Source organism: Acartia tonsa, chromosome 8, assembly GCF_053477335.1.
Source record: "Acartia tonsa isolate MP-2025a chromosome 8, ASM5347733v1, whole genome shotgun sequence".
Classification (NCBI taxonomy): Eukaryota; Metazoa; Arthropoda; class Copepoda; order Calanoida; family Acartiidae; genus Acartia; species Acartia tonsa.
The window spans coordinates 24010437-24022831 of record NC_137267.1 but is presented as its reverse complement, the minus strand read 5'-3'; the positions used below and the strand labels follow the sequence as shown (position 1 = coordinate 24022831).

The following is a 12395-nucleotide window of genomic DNA, read 5'->3' as shown; positions in this document are numbered from 1 at the left end:
ACATATCATTGACAATTTGATATGATATTATGCAAATGACATTATTTATGAATCGATAAATTCAGGAGCCGTTTTCAGAAAACTAATTCCATTTATAATTGCTGAAAATTTGTGTCGCGTAATATTGGGTTGAAACTTGTTTTGTAATGTAACTGAAGGGAAGTGGGTAAAAATAACCTTCATCCCTGTAAAGAAACCCCTTTACCCCATCACCAGCCCTCCCGTGGCTTAACAAACTGAACAATAAACGAATTTCCATGTTAGCAAGCTAAAATAAATATGGCATTGTTGTTTGAATAAGGTTATGTAGAGTAGATTTGCTTACAATTAATTGGAAAATACCATTCAATAATACAATTTAAAGTACATTTGATGATAGATAGATAACAAAAGAGAGGAAAAGAGGGGTATAGAAAGAAAGAAAAAGAGAGAGACAGAGACAAAGAGATAGATAGAAAGAGAGAGAGAGGAAGAAATAGGAGGAGAAAGAGAGAGAAAGAGAAAGAGAGAGAGAGAAAGAGAGAGAGAGAGAGAGAGAGAGAGAGAGAGAGAAAGAGAGAAGAGATAGAGATATAGGGGGGGGGGATAGAGAGAGAGAGAGAGAGAGAAAGATAGATAGATAGGTAGAGAAAGAGAGAGAGAAACAGGCCTTTTTAGCAAAGAAAATACGAGAATAGTGTAATTATAAAGAGAGAGTGATGGGAAAGGGTTAAATAAATATGTGGGTGTGTGTACGTGTGTGTAGGCGTGTGTGTATGTGTATGTGTGTGTGTGTGTGTGTGTATAGATCTTCTGAGAGTAAAAATTAATTTCTCCGTCAGAAAAGATTTTATTTAGTCTAGTCGTCCGTTAACCTCTGAAGGAGAAACACACAAGACTATTAATGATTTATCAAAATTAATCTAAATATATCCCATTAATTACAAATTACACATTTAAAAAAAAACAAATTTTTTCTTAAAGCATAAACTTATAATAACTAAAAAAATTCGAAAAAATGAAAATTCAAAGATAAAATACTGGTAAAATATAGAAGATTTAATTTTATAGGCAATTTAAATAAAAAGCATAGTTTTAGTGTTATTAAGAAATGCTCTGGAAAAGCTGAACTTTACTGTAAAATTCAACAATTTTATATACGATATGTATATCAATTTTATCTTCAACCTATTTTTTCAAAGACTAGGTAAAAAGTATATACATATTTTTTAAAGGAAAGAATAATACTATTTAAGCTTGAAAATTAGTAACTGTATATTACAATAAGCATCAAATGATTTATTTTTAATATCTCTTTGTATGATTGGTCTCATTTAAAAGCAGAGCTTCTCTAAAACAAAAAGTGTACGTCTACAATATAAAATACGTTCAAATATAAAAAACTGATTTTGCAATTAAAAATCTTTTTCACCTTAGCCTAAATACCAACTCATGATTAGGATTTTTGTCTGAGGTTAAAATAAAGTTACAAATTACTGCAATTAATAAATGCCAAGAAATTACCGATCTTGAGATTATAATGAGACCTATAATTTCAGTGATAGAGTGATCCTTGTGATCCTAAATAATGTACTCGAATGATAGTTCGGATGAGCTGTACATACAATCTATTGACCCCTACTACGTCCAACCTGACCTGCCTCATTGGGTAAGTTAACCATTTTCCGGAGGGGGGGGGGGGAGTGTTCTACACCCCTTAAAGATTTTTGCATCACATTTTAATTCTTTGAAAGGTAGAGTTACAAAATTTTCTGACTTTTTAAATGTGTGACTTATTTTTTGATTCAGCAATCCTGGCGGCCACATAACCAGACTTCAATAGAATAAGAATATTGGTTGAAAAGTGTGAACACCGAAAGTTTGAATCAACAAATCAAAGTACCCAGAGTATTTAAGGCAACGAATAATAGAACTGGTTACAAAAGTTTGAGTACTATTTCAATTACAATCCAATGTAACCTCCCTCCCTCTTGTCCACTCTTTCCAGTTTTGCGTTTTACATGTAAATATACTGTCATAACTGCTAAAATGTAGTTTATTTTGCAGTTTTGTAATTTTTACTGCTTTTTGGATAAGCATTAATTGAAAGTGCAGAACTTGCGATGCTGCAAAGTTTTATAATTCCTTTTAATCTGTTAAAAGCAGTATCGAATGTCATATTCTATCCAATAATTTAGTATAAAGTACATCAGCAATTTTTATATCAACATGTAATCATTTTGTATTGCTTACAGTTTGTTGACGACAGACGTTTGGACGGTTAATTACAAGTTGTAGAATAGCTGCTCTTCCTAAAATCTTAAATATGATTGTAAATTTGACGAAAACTTTTACATGTTTTAATTTTTTAAAAAGCGAAGTTGTTCTACATGAAGGTTCGTTCCATCTGAACGTCTATTACAGATTGCTTAAATCGTTAATTTGCCGCCCTTGTTTAGAGTACAAAAGTACAAATTGTAAGAATTGTAAAATACATTTCAATAGATATTCTTTTTATTTATTTGAAAAATAATTGTTTTTGTATTGTAATGTTAACAATAAATTTTTTGATGTTCAATAACAATAAAAAATTATTGTATTTTCTATTGTTTCAAAAATACTTAGAATTGTAAAAAAAAAAATTTAGTAATTAAAAATAAAGATAGAAATTCTTTTTAAAAAGAAAAAATCTGTTTCGGTAGGCTTTAAAAATATGGAATCAATGTTTTATGTGTAACTGTATTGTAAATGTACAATTTTGTACTTTGTATTCGCAAGGTGTGTTTTCATTACCAAACGTAGATTAATATTATTTTTGTAATGCAATTACACAGAGTCTATAGTATTTTCAGGGAAAGAGGAATAGGTAATTGGAGGGAAATTAAAATCCTTAAACAAACAGGGAAATGATTATTGTATTAAATTACTCATTATAATAAAATTATTGATTAGGTAATAAGTTTTGATAGTGCTTGTTTAAAAAAAACCAAGATTCAATAAAATTACCTAAATTATTTTTCAGAGTATTAAAACTTTGGGTAGCTGTGCCCCTTCTATAAAGGATATTTAAATGTGAGATAGAATTTAACTACTCATGATAATGTACTATTTTTAAAAAAAATATCAATTTAGATTAAAGGTTATAAAGGCTTATTTTGTAATGCAATGTACTGTCTAATTGTGTAATAAGTATTTTTATATAAAGATAAGGTATTGTTATTTTAAGGTCTAATGATATACTTATAATATTATACATTATATATATGTTTATAATAGATATACTTATTACTTATATATCATATACTATCTATTACCTTCTATTTTTTTAACAAGAATGGGTGTATTCATTAGAAGCATTGTAAAATCAAACAAAAAAGATAAGTTGAAGCCTATCTTTACTTGGTGCTTTTAATCTTAAACCCTCATCCTAATTACAAAATATTGTGTTTCTAGGAACGTGACTAATACATATGTATTTATGCGCTAAATAAAAACGGACAGACACATTAATATTGTACAATAGCCTCGCTACTACAAATAACTTACTGTTTGTTTTGTTCAAGTACATGAAGTACATTAATACTTTTTACGCCTTAGACAAAAAGGAAAAATACTCAAAATGAAAAAAAATCATGCAAGGGGTTTAGGGGGGGATTAAAATATAGCCACCCACCCAAGTTTTTTTTTGATGATTGCTTTTGTAAAGGAGAACCAAATCTATTCAATGATTTGCTGGTAGATCTTTCGGTACAAACAGACATACAGACAGACATCCTGGTATTAACCCTAATTATTGTAATTGTTTAGGTATTCACGACCTGCAGTGTTTACTTGTCCTTCCTGTGCTTTCTCTCCATACCTATGAATCTTTTCATGGTCATTGTCTTTCTTAGAAATAAAAAGGTAAGTTTTTTTCCCCATCATGGCTTCGGAACCGATTACTATCCTGTGGATTAGAACCAGTTTTCAGCCATACTGAAAAAAATATGTATAGCATCAAATTACAGATAATTTTTTACGAATAATTAAATGAAAATCATAGAGATAATATCAGTTTTGTTAGCTCGGACCTTACCTGTGAGAACTGGTTCTAATATCCACAGAAATCTGTCTAAAATACGATGCGATAAATGACTATTACCTCATAGCTAAGCTGCTCTTCTCGTTGTTGTATCCGCCTAGCTAGCTGAGTATGCGGGGAAAAAGGGTGTCCCATAGTGTAGTGGTTAGCGTACTACGCTGTGGTTGGGAGAAACCGAGTTCAAGTCCCTAAATAGACTTTGCACTTGGTTGACAAATGCTGTCGCAATTTGTCAGATTATGATCACGCAACCTTCCCTAAGATGCCCTGGGGTTGTAAGGGGGGAGATTTGTAGGAAGTTAGGATTCTGCAAATCAAGCAGCTCTAACCATGCTTTCCCTCATCCATACTCCTCGTATGAGAGTGCCATTAATTAGGGTGGCTTAATATGGAACACCTGCCAAAACTCTAGGCCAGGGTGATGTAATAATTGCGTAGCTTCCACGAGAATTGCGGGTCAGCTTGTAATGTAACATAGAATACAATCAGCTATGCGCGAAGCTTACCAATCTAAGATTGGCCAAAGGATTCTCACTTCCAGTCTCTGTGTGCATCTGAGTCCTAACATTAGAGAATCATGGCTACAACAACAACAACAGTATGCGGGGAAAAAATTAAATTACAATATATGTCTAAAAGCATTTTCACTTCTTGTGAATGATAAGCGTGCTTGTTAACCCAAGAAATGGACGTACAGACATGTTCGTTGGAAATTTTACAAAGTTAAAAAAAAACAAAGAAAAATATTTCAAATCTTGTAAAGTTTAAAATTCTTTGTAATATATTATTTATCTTACCTATATGGGAAAGAAAATGTTAATTTCCTATTTTTCCAGATTTTTCATACTTTTAACAAATCCATGGCTGAAAAATGGATTCTTATTAAAAACTGAAAGTTAAACAATGTGCCATTTGAACCAAGCCTTTTTTTAAAGGAATTATGATATACTAGGGGCACTTAAGGTAGGAGGGGGAAAAGTCGACCTCATCCCATTTTAAATCTCGAAAGAGTAAAAAAAATATTTTTTTTTTGGGGGGGGAGGGGTGAAGACACCCTCCCAAAAAATAGTTTTAAACCTTCCCAGGACCTATAAGAAGCTTCACTGTAAAGGAGAACAATATCGGTTCAGTGGTTAGCGAGATCCTTCGGGACAGACAAAAACGCATACTACTTTATATAATAGGAATTGTGTTAATAGATATTAAAAATGTATTCGTATACACAAAGATAACAACATACATAAAAAGTGAAGCTTACTATCAAGAAAAATTGCAAATATATTGCACAATCTTTTTCTTTTATCTAAAATTTTAATGTTAATATGTTAATATTTCGGTTGCATAAAATTCAGTATGCTTTAAAGGACGATCGAACGTACATACTCTAATTACAAAGAAGCTTCGCTTTTAACCAAAAATAAAGATAATACAGAATATATTCTATATGAAGAATAGTGACAATATACATGTTTAATTTGATTTACCTATCTTATTAGATTATCCTATAATAAGACAGGAGTCACTCAAAGTTAGGGAGAGGGAAAGAGATATGAAAAAGTAAATAATTTTGAAATTAGGAACAGGTCCAATGATAACTAAAGAATATGGTATTAGGTAAATCATGACCCATCAGACAACCAACCCTTTCATGGCACTGCCAAAATAAAAAGCCCCTATTATTGTAATTTTTATAGTAATACAAATGTCATGTGTCTGACATAGCTGCAGTAGGAATCTTTTAATTGTCCTTAATTATGACGCAGTTAAGGCTGAGATTTGAACCTATCACCGTGAAGACTACCAGTTGGCGAGAGTTTAATGTCTGTGAGGTCTAATACAATCCTATATTATGAACTATTAGGTTTATTTAGTATGAAGCATAAGATCTTGGTAATTGCTTTATAAATTTGATGGGGAGATTTTAATCTATTTTTAGGAACTATTTGGCCTTCCCTTAGAAGCTAGTAATTTACTATAACGAGATAGGAGTTTGAAATATATGTCCCGAGTTTTCATAAAATCTGCTGAATACTTTGTTATACAAATTGTTCTTTCGAAATTATGCCCCTTTCCTATTCTATATGATATTATATCACACGTGGAAAGGACTTCATAGAAACTATTATTAATATGATAGCTACTCAATAGTTTACTTTGTATGTATGTCGGTAACTTTAAAACTGAGGCGCTCCCATTTCAAGCAAGTTTATGTACAGCAATATCTCGTAAATTGCTGGACCGTAACAAATTAGTATTGATTTTTGGCCTTCTGGCAAGTAGGAGATGGACGATGGTGAGTGTGTGCTACTCACAATTTTTTTTGCAGTATTTAAAATTATATTAATCTTTTATGATTTTTATTGGAACTTTTTATTCTTTTTTTCTTTTTTGTTTGTTATATAATATGAATAGAATAATACATATATATCATTTTGATACGTGACATAGTACGTTTTTTATTTGAGCTTTATCAGCTTTTTTTATTAGAGTTTGTAATATGATCAATTCTTCCCTTTTCTATTTTCTTTATTATTACCGGTTACCGGCAACGACCCCTAGAGACCTCTAGGGGCACTTTGGGTGGTAGGGATCAACCTCCCATGCAATTTTTTAAATTCGCCCCTAGCCTCTAGGGAAGGGAAAGGGAAGATCAAGAAAATATCCTAATAAAAACCTGGACATTTAAAAATCTTCCTTAAATAGTCAAACGAATTCGGACCAGCAATTTTAAGAGATTTTAAGATTCAGAAGAAAAAAAAACATTACTACTTTATAAAATAGATTAGCAGCTTCGCCTCTAGCCTCTAGGGGCTTTGCCCCAAGATGTGATTTTAAAAAAATAATTAAGGCTAAATTCGTAAAAGGACTGAGGAAATCTTCAGCAAATTCTTTAAAAACAAAAATGGGGGGGGGGACTTTTGTTTTGGGGTTGGGGGGGGGGTTCGGGGTGTCCAACCCCCAAGAAAAATAGCTGTAAACCACCACAGGACCAATAGGTATATACCCTGAAGAGTAGAATCCGATCGGTTCAGTGGTTACAAAGATCTTAAGGGACAGACGGACAGACATCAAGCTACTTTGTATTATAGATATAGTTTATATCTTTTTATACCTTATTTGTATAATTTAATGGTAAACAATTCTGCATAAATATCAAGGTAGATGTGTAGATAATTAATTAGTATAGATTATATAGAGAAGTAATTAATTAAAGAAAGGAATTTACATTACCTACAAGGAAAAAAATATATTAAAGAAGCAGAGTATGAAAATAAAGATTGTAAAATAGTTTTTTTGTGTATTTTATAGAATTGAATAATTATTTAAGTTAAAGAAGGCGGTATCAATGTAAAGTTTGAGCTTTATATGAAAGTCCAGGTATAACTCTGTGTATGTCTGTATTAAAAGACCTCGATAACCACTAGACTGATTAGGATTACCTTTTTTTCAATTCCACTCCCTCTTTCATATACATATTACTTTTAAAAGTTATCAACTTTGTAAAATTAGTAAAAAATGGTAAGACGGAATAGCCATTGATATATTTATTAGCTCTTTCTTTTTCTCAATCAAGTAATGGAGTTTATATATCTGGTGATTTTATTATCAAAATTTATTTTCAGTTACATACTCCGTTCCATTGGTTGCTGTTTTCCTTGTTGTTAGCCGAGCTAGGGGCTGCGATCTATGGTCTACCAGTCGATCTTGTTGCTAGCTTAAGGTATTTTACATTTTTTCTGTTAGCTCTATGCATTTAGCTCTATCAAAATCCTCTTTTAAAACTAATAGATACTGTTCTTTCCTACAAATTTTAATTATAAATTCATGTTGAAGATATTCATTATAGCAAAAACTGTCAAACCATCAAAAAAGTGCAATTTTATAATGCAATTTTTTGTTACATATTGATACTTTGGAAATATAGTAAAACACTATAAATAAAACTTTATGGGAAAATGTAAGACATAAATGTGAGATTTACCTCGTGGTAACTCATAAATATTCGAAGAATAAAGGTGTTGTAGATTAATATAACATAGAAAAACAGTGTTATAATTTGAAAGATTAAATTATTGATGGGTCTTCTGATCATGTATGTCAAACCTAATAAAATGGATATATGTAGAATACGTGGATAGAGATTCTCGCATAAAATGAAAATATTCTACTTCCAGCTGGCTAATATAACGATAGCCCTAAAGTACCCATTCCGACTGGACGACGAACTGACCAATAAATGATGACCATTGTAGCAACCTAAATCGATTACAAATTTGCCCTGTCAAAATATCCTTGTATCCTAAATTCATTCTTACAGCTATTTCACATATTCATTCATCAAATGCACTTCTGGCGGCATAAAGTCATGAGAAAATGGAGACAAAAAGTTTTTACTACTACTATGGCTTTGTGTTAAACCGTTTAAGAGATCTTACTGGAAACAGCATTCACGCATCCAGCTATTTAGTGTATAAAATTTTCAGAAGTCTTTGAATTTGCAATACATTATAACTTTAATTTAAAATCTTTACTGGGTTTCCTCATTCTCTCTCTTTTTTTTGTTATTTTTTACAGAATTTATGAAACAGTATAAAATGTTCTGTAAAATACACTATAAAGTATAACAAAATATAAATATTTATATAAAATTCAAAACAAATCGTTGAAAACACAAAAATATTATTATTAATACCTATAGCATTAAACAGTTGAGAGGCTAAAAATATTTGTCTCATCTTGATATTTTGTGTATAATAATTTCTTAACTTTGCGGCTTTACTGTTCTTTTGTATTTACATCAGATGGATATTTTTAATTATCACTACCTTAGCCAAATTTAAAATAAAAAAGTTTACAATTAATCAAGGTTTATATAATCAAACTTAAATCGACAAACTAAGCTTTCTTGGTAACTATGAAATTTAAGATAAGGTTTAAGTCCCTTTGTTTCAAATAAAAAGTATCTTTAATTTTAAGTAATAAGTTGTTATTTAATAACACTATATTTTTCGTAAATTTTTCCAAATTGTACAGAAAATTGTATAAATTGTACAATTTAAGTGCATTATGACCAATTTAAGTAATTATATTTTTGGATCATGTTGGTTTAACAAAGGAAGACTTTGTTCAGTATCTTAAAAGGTTTCACATCTGTATATAAACCTACATAACAATATTCAAATATACCTACAAAGAGAGCACGGCTTGAAAAAACGCGCTTAGACTCAGATTTTTGCGCCTTTTCTGTGCATTGAATTTCTTGTGTTTGTACTTTTAATAGAAACTTTTAAATTACTGAAAAAATGGCTTTTCTTAGTATACTATACCCAATCCATATTTTTTAATAGTAACAGGAATCTAATGGGATAAGACAATGGCCGCTAAATTGATGTGAATCCTCAATGATGATATACAAAACTCTCCCTTCTGTAGAAAACTATTAGCGGTTGTTACGTTTGAACACTCAACTTGATGAACCAACCAAAGAAAATTCAAAAAAGTTCTTAAAGTTGTTAAGACGAGGAATAAGAAAACGTTATTAAAAAACTTTGAGTATTAGTGTAAAAAACAGCTCAATGTTCCTTACCTCACTAAATAATAATGATATAAATAAATTGTGCCAGTAATAATTTTTGGTAATTTTTGTAGTTCAATTTTAGAAATTTGTTAAGATGTATTTTAAGAATATAAATAAATAATACTAAGAACTCTGAAAACTTTTAAATAAACGTAATGAAATTTTTCTCCCACAAGTTTATTAAAAAATCTTACAAAATGATGTTATTTAATATTGAAAAACCTTCGTAGGCGAGTTTAAGTAAATTTTTTATAAAAGATATGATCACCTTTACAATTTTTATTTGTGTTGTAATTTTTTTTTAAATGATCAAATTATGCTTTGAAATATCTTAAAACAATTTTAAGAGGCAATTTTAGTGTTTCAGTGAAATTTATTACCATTAATTTAACAATGTCCCTGTTAGGCGTTCTATTCTTTCATATGGTTAAGTGTCGACGGCAATGTCAGTCAAATTGGATAAAGTTGTACAGCAGACCGATAACATGTATGCGCTATATGAAAATAAATCAAATGTAATATAGAAGACAATATTTTTAGATTGGATATAGGATATAAGTGGAAATGGGAAAATTTGTAGTCAATTTAGCATGCTAATATTGACCTCGCATATTGGTCAGTTCGTTCGTCTAGTAGGAGGGGAGAGGATAGCGTAAAGTGGGTGGATGGGGGGTATCATTATTTTAGTCAGATACAAGCATCCTTTATCACAGTAAATGAAAATTTGGTGCAACATACAAGTAGTAATAATTATCGATTGTTTTTTTTAAATTTTATGTAAAAAGTTATGATTAAATAGAGCGTGTTACTAAAGACATTGTTTGATATTCAAAAATTGCATTTTAAAGTTATATAGATATTAACCTATTATGTAAAGTAGTTAGCTTTTTTGTCTGTAGCGAAGGTTCTCGCTTACAGTTGAACTGACATGGTTATCCTTTACATTGAAGATTCATATAGGTCTCGGGAAGGGATTTAACTATTTTGGGGGAGGGTACATCCACCATCCATACTAATAAAGACTGTATAGTTATACGGTCATAACAATTAAATAGAACTAGAAGCAAATGCATTTTTTACTAAAGCCCTCTAGGTACAAGTAAAGGAGGGGAGAGAATATTTTGTAGGAGGTCATTTTTTCTATGGTTGATCTTTCCCTATCATTGTAATGCACCTTTTCTGGACCTATAAGAAACATCACTGAAAAGAGACCCTTTGCCACAGACAGATAGACATTCTGGTAATTTTATATTTGGATAAAGTATTTATCTGTTATAAAGCTTAATAGTTGATGCTAGCACAGATTTTTGCCAGGGGGTATTTAAGCCTTGATTTAGGGAGAAAAAGGAAATTTAAAGGTTAGACAAGAAACAAAAAGGGTGAGGAAAAAAAGAAAGGAGAATGAAACGATTATAAACGTATTTCTAAATATGAACTAATATAATTAACAATAAATCATTGTTACATGATCATATATGGAAACAGTATCTTATAGAACACACTATGCAGTTTTAAATTTGCATTTCGAAAGTGAAATTTTTATATACGTCATATCCTTAAGAAATTCTTCCTTTTCCTCTAGACTATATAATATAAACAGTTATGTTACAAAATTTATGTAATATATTTATTTTAGTTCAAAGTAACACTTTTAACAAGTGAATTTTGAAGTAATTCTAAATTTAAAAACTGTGCCTTTTGTACTCACTCCTTAAAATAGCTCAAAACCTGCAATTAAACCAAAACAAGCTACAAAAAAAATTCTGGATGAATATGTGCTAGTCGTTTATGAGATCTTACATCACACATACATACAATTACACAACCAGCTGTAAGATTAAATTTGATTTGAAAGTATTACTATTGGTGGACTATATTTTCTTGCGGTCTAAGCAAAATCAAAGTATTTTGTAGCGTAACTTCTATATAATTATTTTTTTTTCCATCTCTTGATATATAACCTGCACATATTTTACATTATTTGAAAAAACAATATTAGTTTTTTGGTACAATAGATGCTTTGACCAAAAAAATAAATGAACTTGATAGATTTCGTGACTAATTTTTTTTCTTCGAGCTATAATTATTATTTCCACTACAAAGGCAAAGTTGTTTAAACTATATATAAAGTATTATTTCTATAAAACATTTTTTCTCGTAAATTAAAGATATATACTAGTTACAACTAAATTTGCCAACATTTTTTCCATCCTTGTTTTTCGTCTTCTTTAATTTTTTTTTCAATATTTCTCCCAGAGACATTTTGGAGACAAGTTTATTGTTAAAGAGGTATTTTAGCAAATTCCCTTAAACTAAGCGTTGATCACAAATAAACTTTTCGAAAATACATTTTTTATGCTTATTTTAGACTGGGGAATTGAAAATTTGTTTAGAATGTTCGGAATAGAGGGAGAGGGGGGGGGGGAGTTTAGTCCACACAACGATTCAAGGAGTATGCCACTACGAGTTTTCCATTTTCGATGAATCAGAAATCTGTTTAACCGTAAAAATATCGGTTTTCTATTATGCAAGGACAATCAAATTTTAAATGATTGAGAATTGTGGTGTGGCTATAAATAGCTAAATCTTTATGCAAGGTTAAAAATTTATATTAATATTTCAACGTGCTCATAATTGTGATAACATCTATAAGTTACTTTTCTTTGGAGGGACAAGGCACAACCCAATGAAATAAAAGCTTTGCTTTTAGAGATATGGTTTAAAATAATATAATTTTCAAATAATATTTATTTTTAG

The 12395-nt window shown here is 30.2% G+C and overlaps 1 protein-coding gene across 1 annotated transcript in view; it reads left to right on the top strand.

Moving 5' to 3' along the window:
• The first annotated feature begins 1536 nt into the window (after positions 1–1536).
• The window catches only part of LOC145326326 (rhodopsin-like), a 39757-nt gene continuing 28898 nt past the window's right edge, over positions 1537–12395 (top strand). Inside the window, exons 1-3 of the mRNA XM_080169619.1 lie at positions 1537–1648; positions 3787–3882; positions 7684–7781. Coding sequence (XP_080025745.1) covers positions 1568–1648; positions 3787–3882; positions 7684–7781 — 275 coding nt within the window. The 5' untranslated portion in view covers positions 1537–1567. The remainder of the gene's footprint in view (positions 1649–3786; positions 3883–7683; positions 7782–12395) is intronic.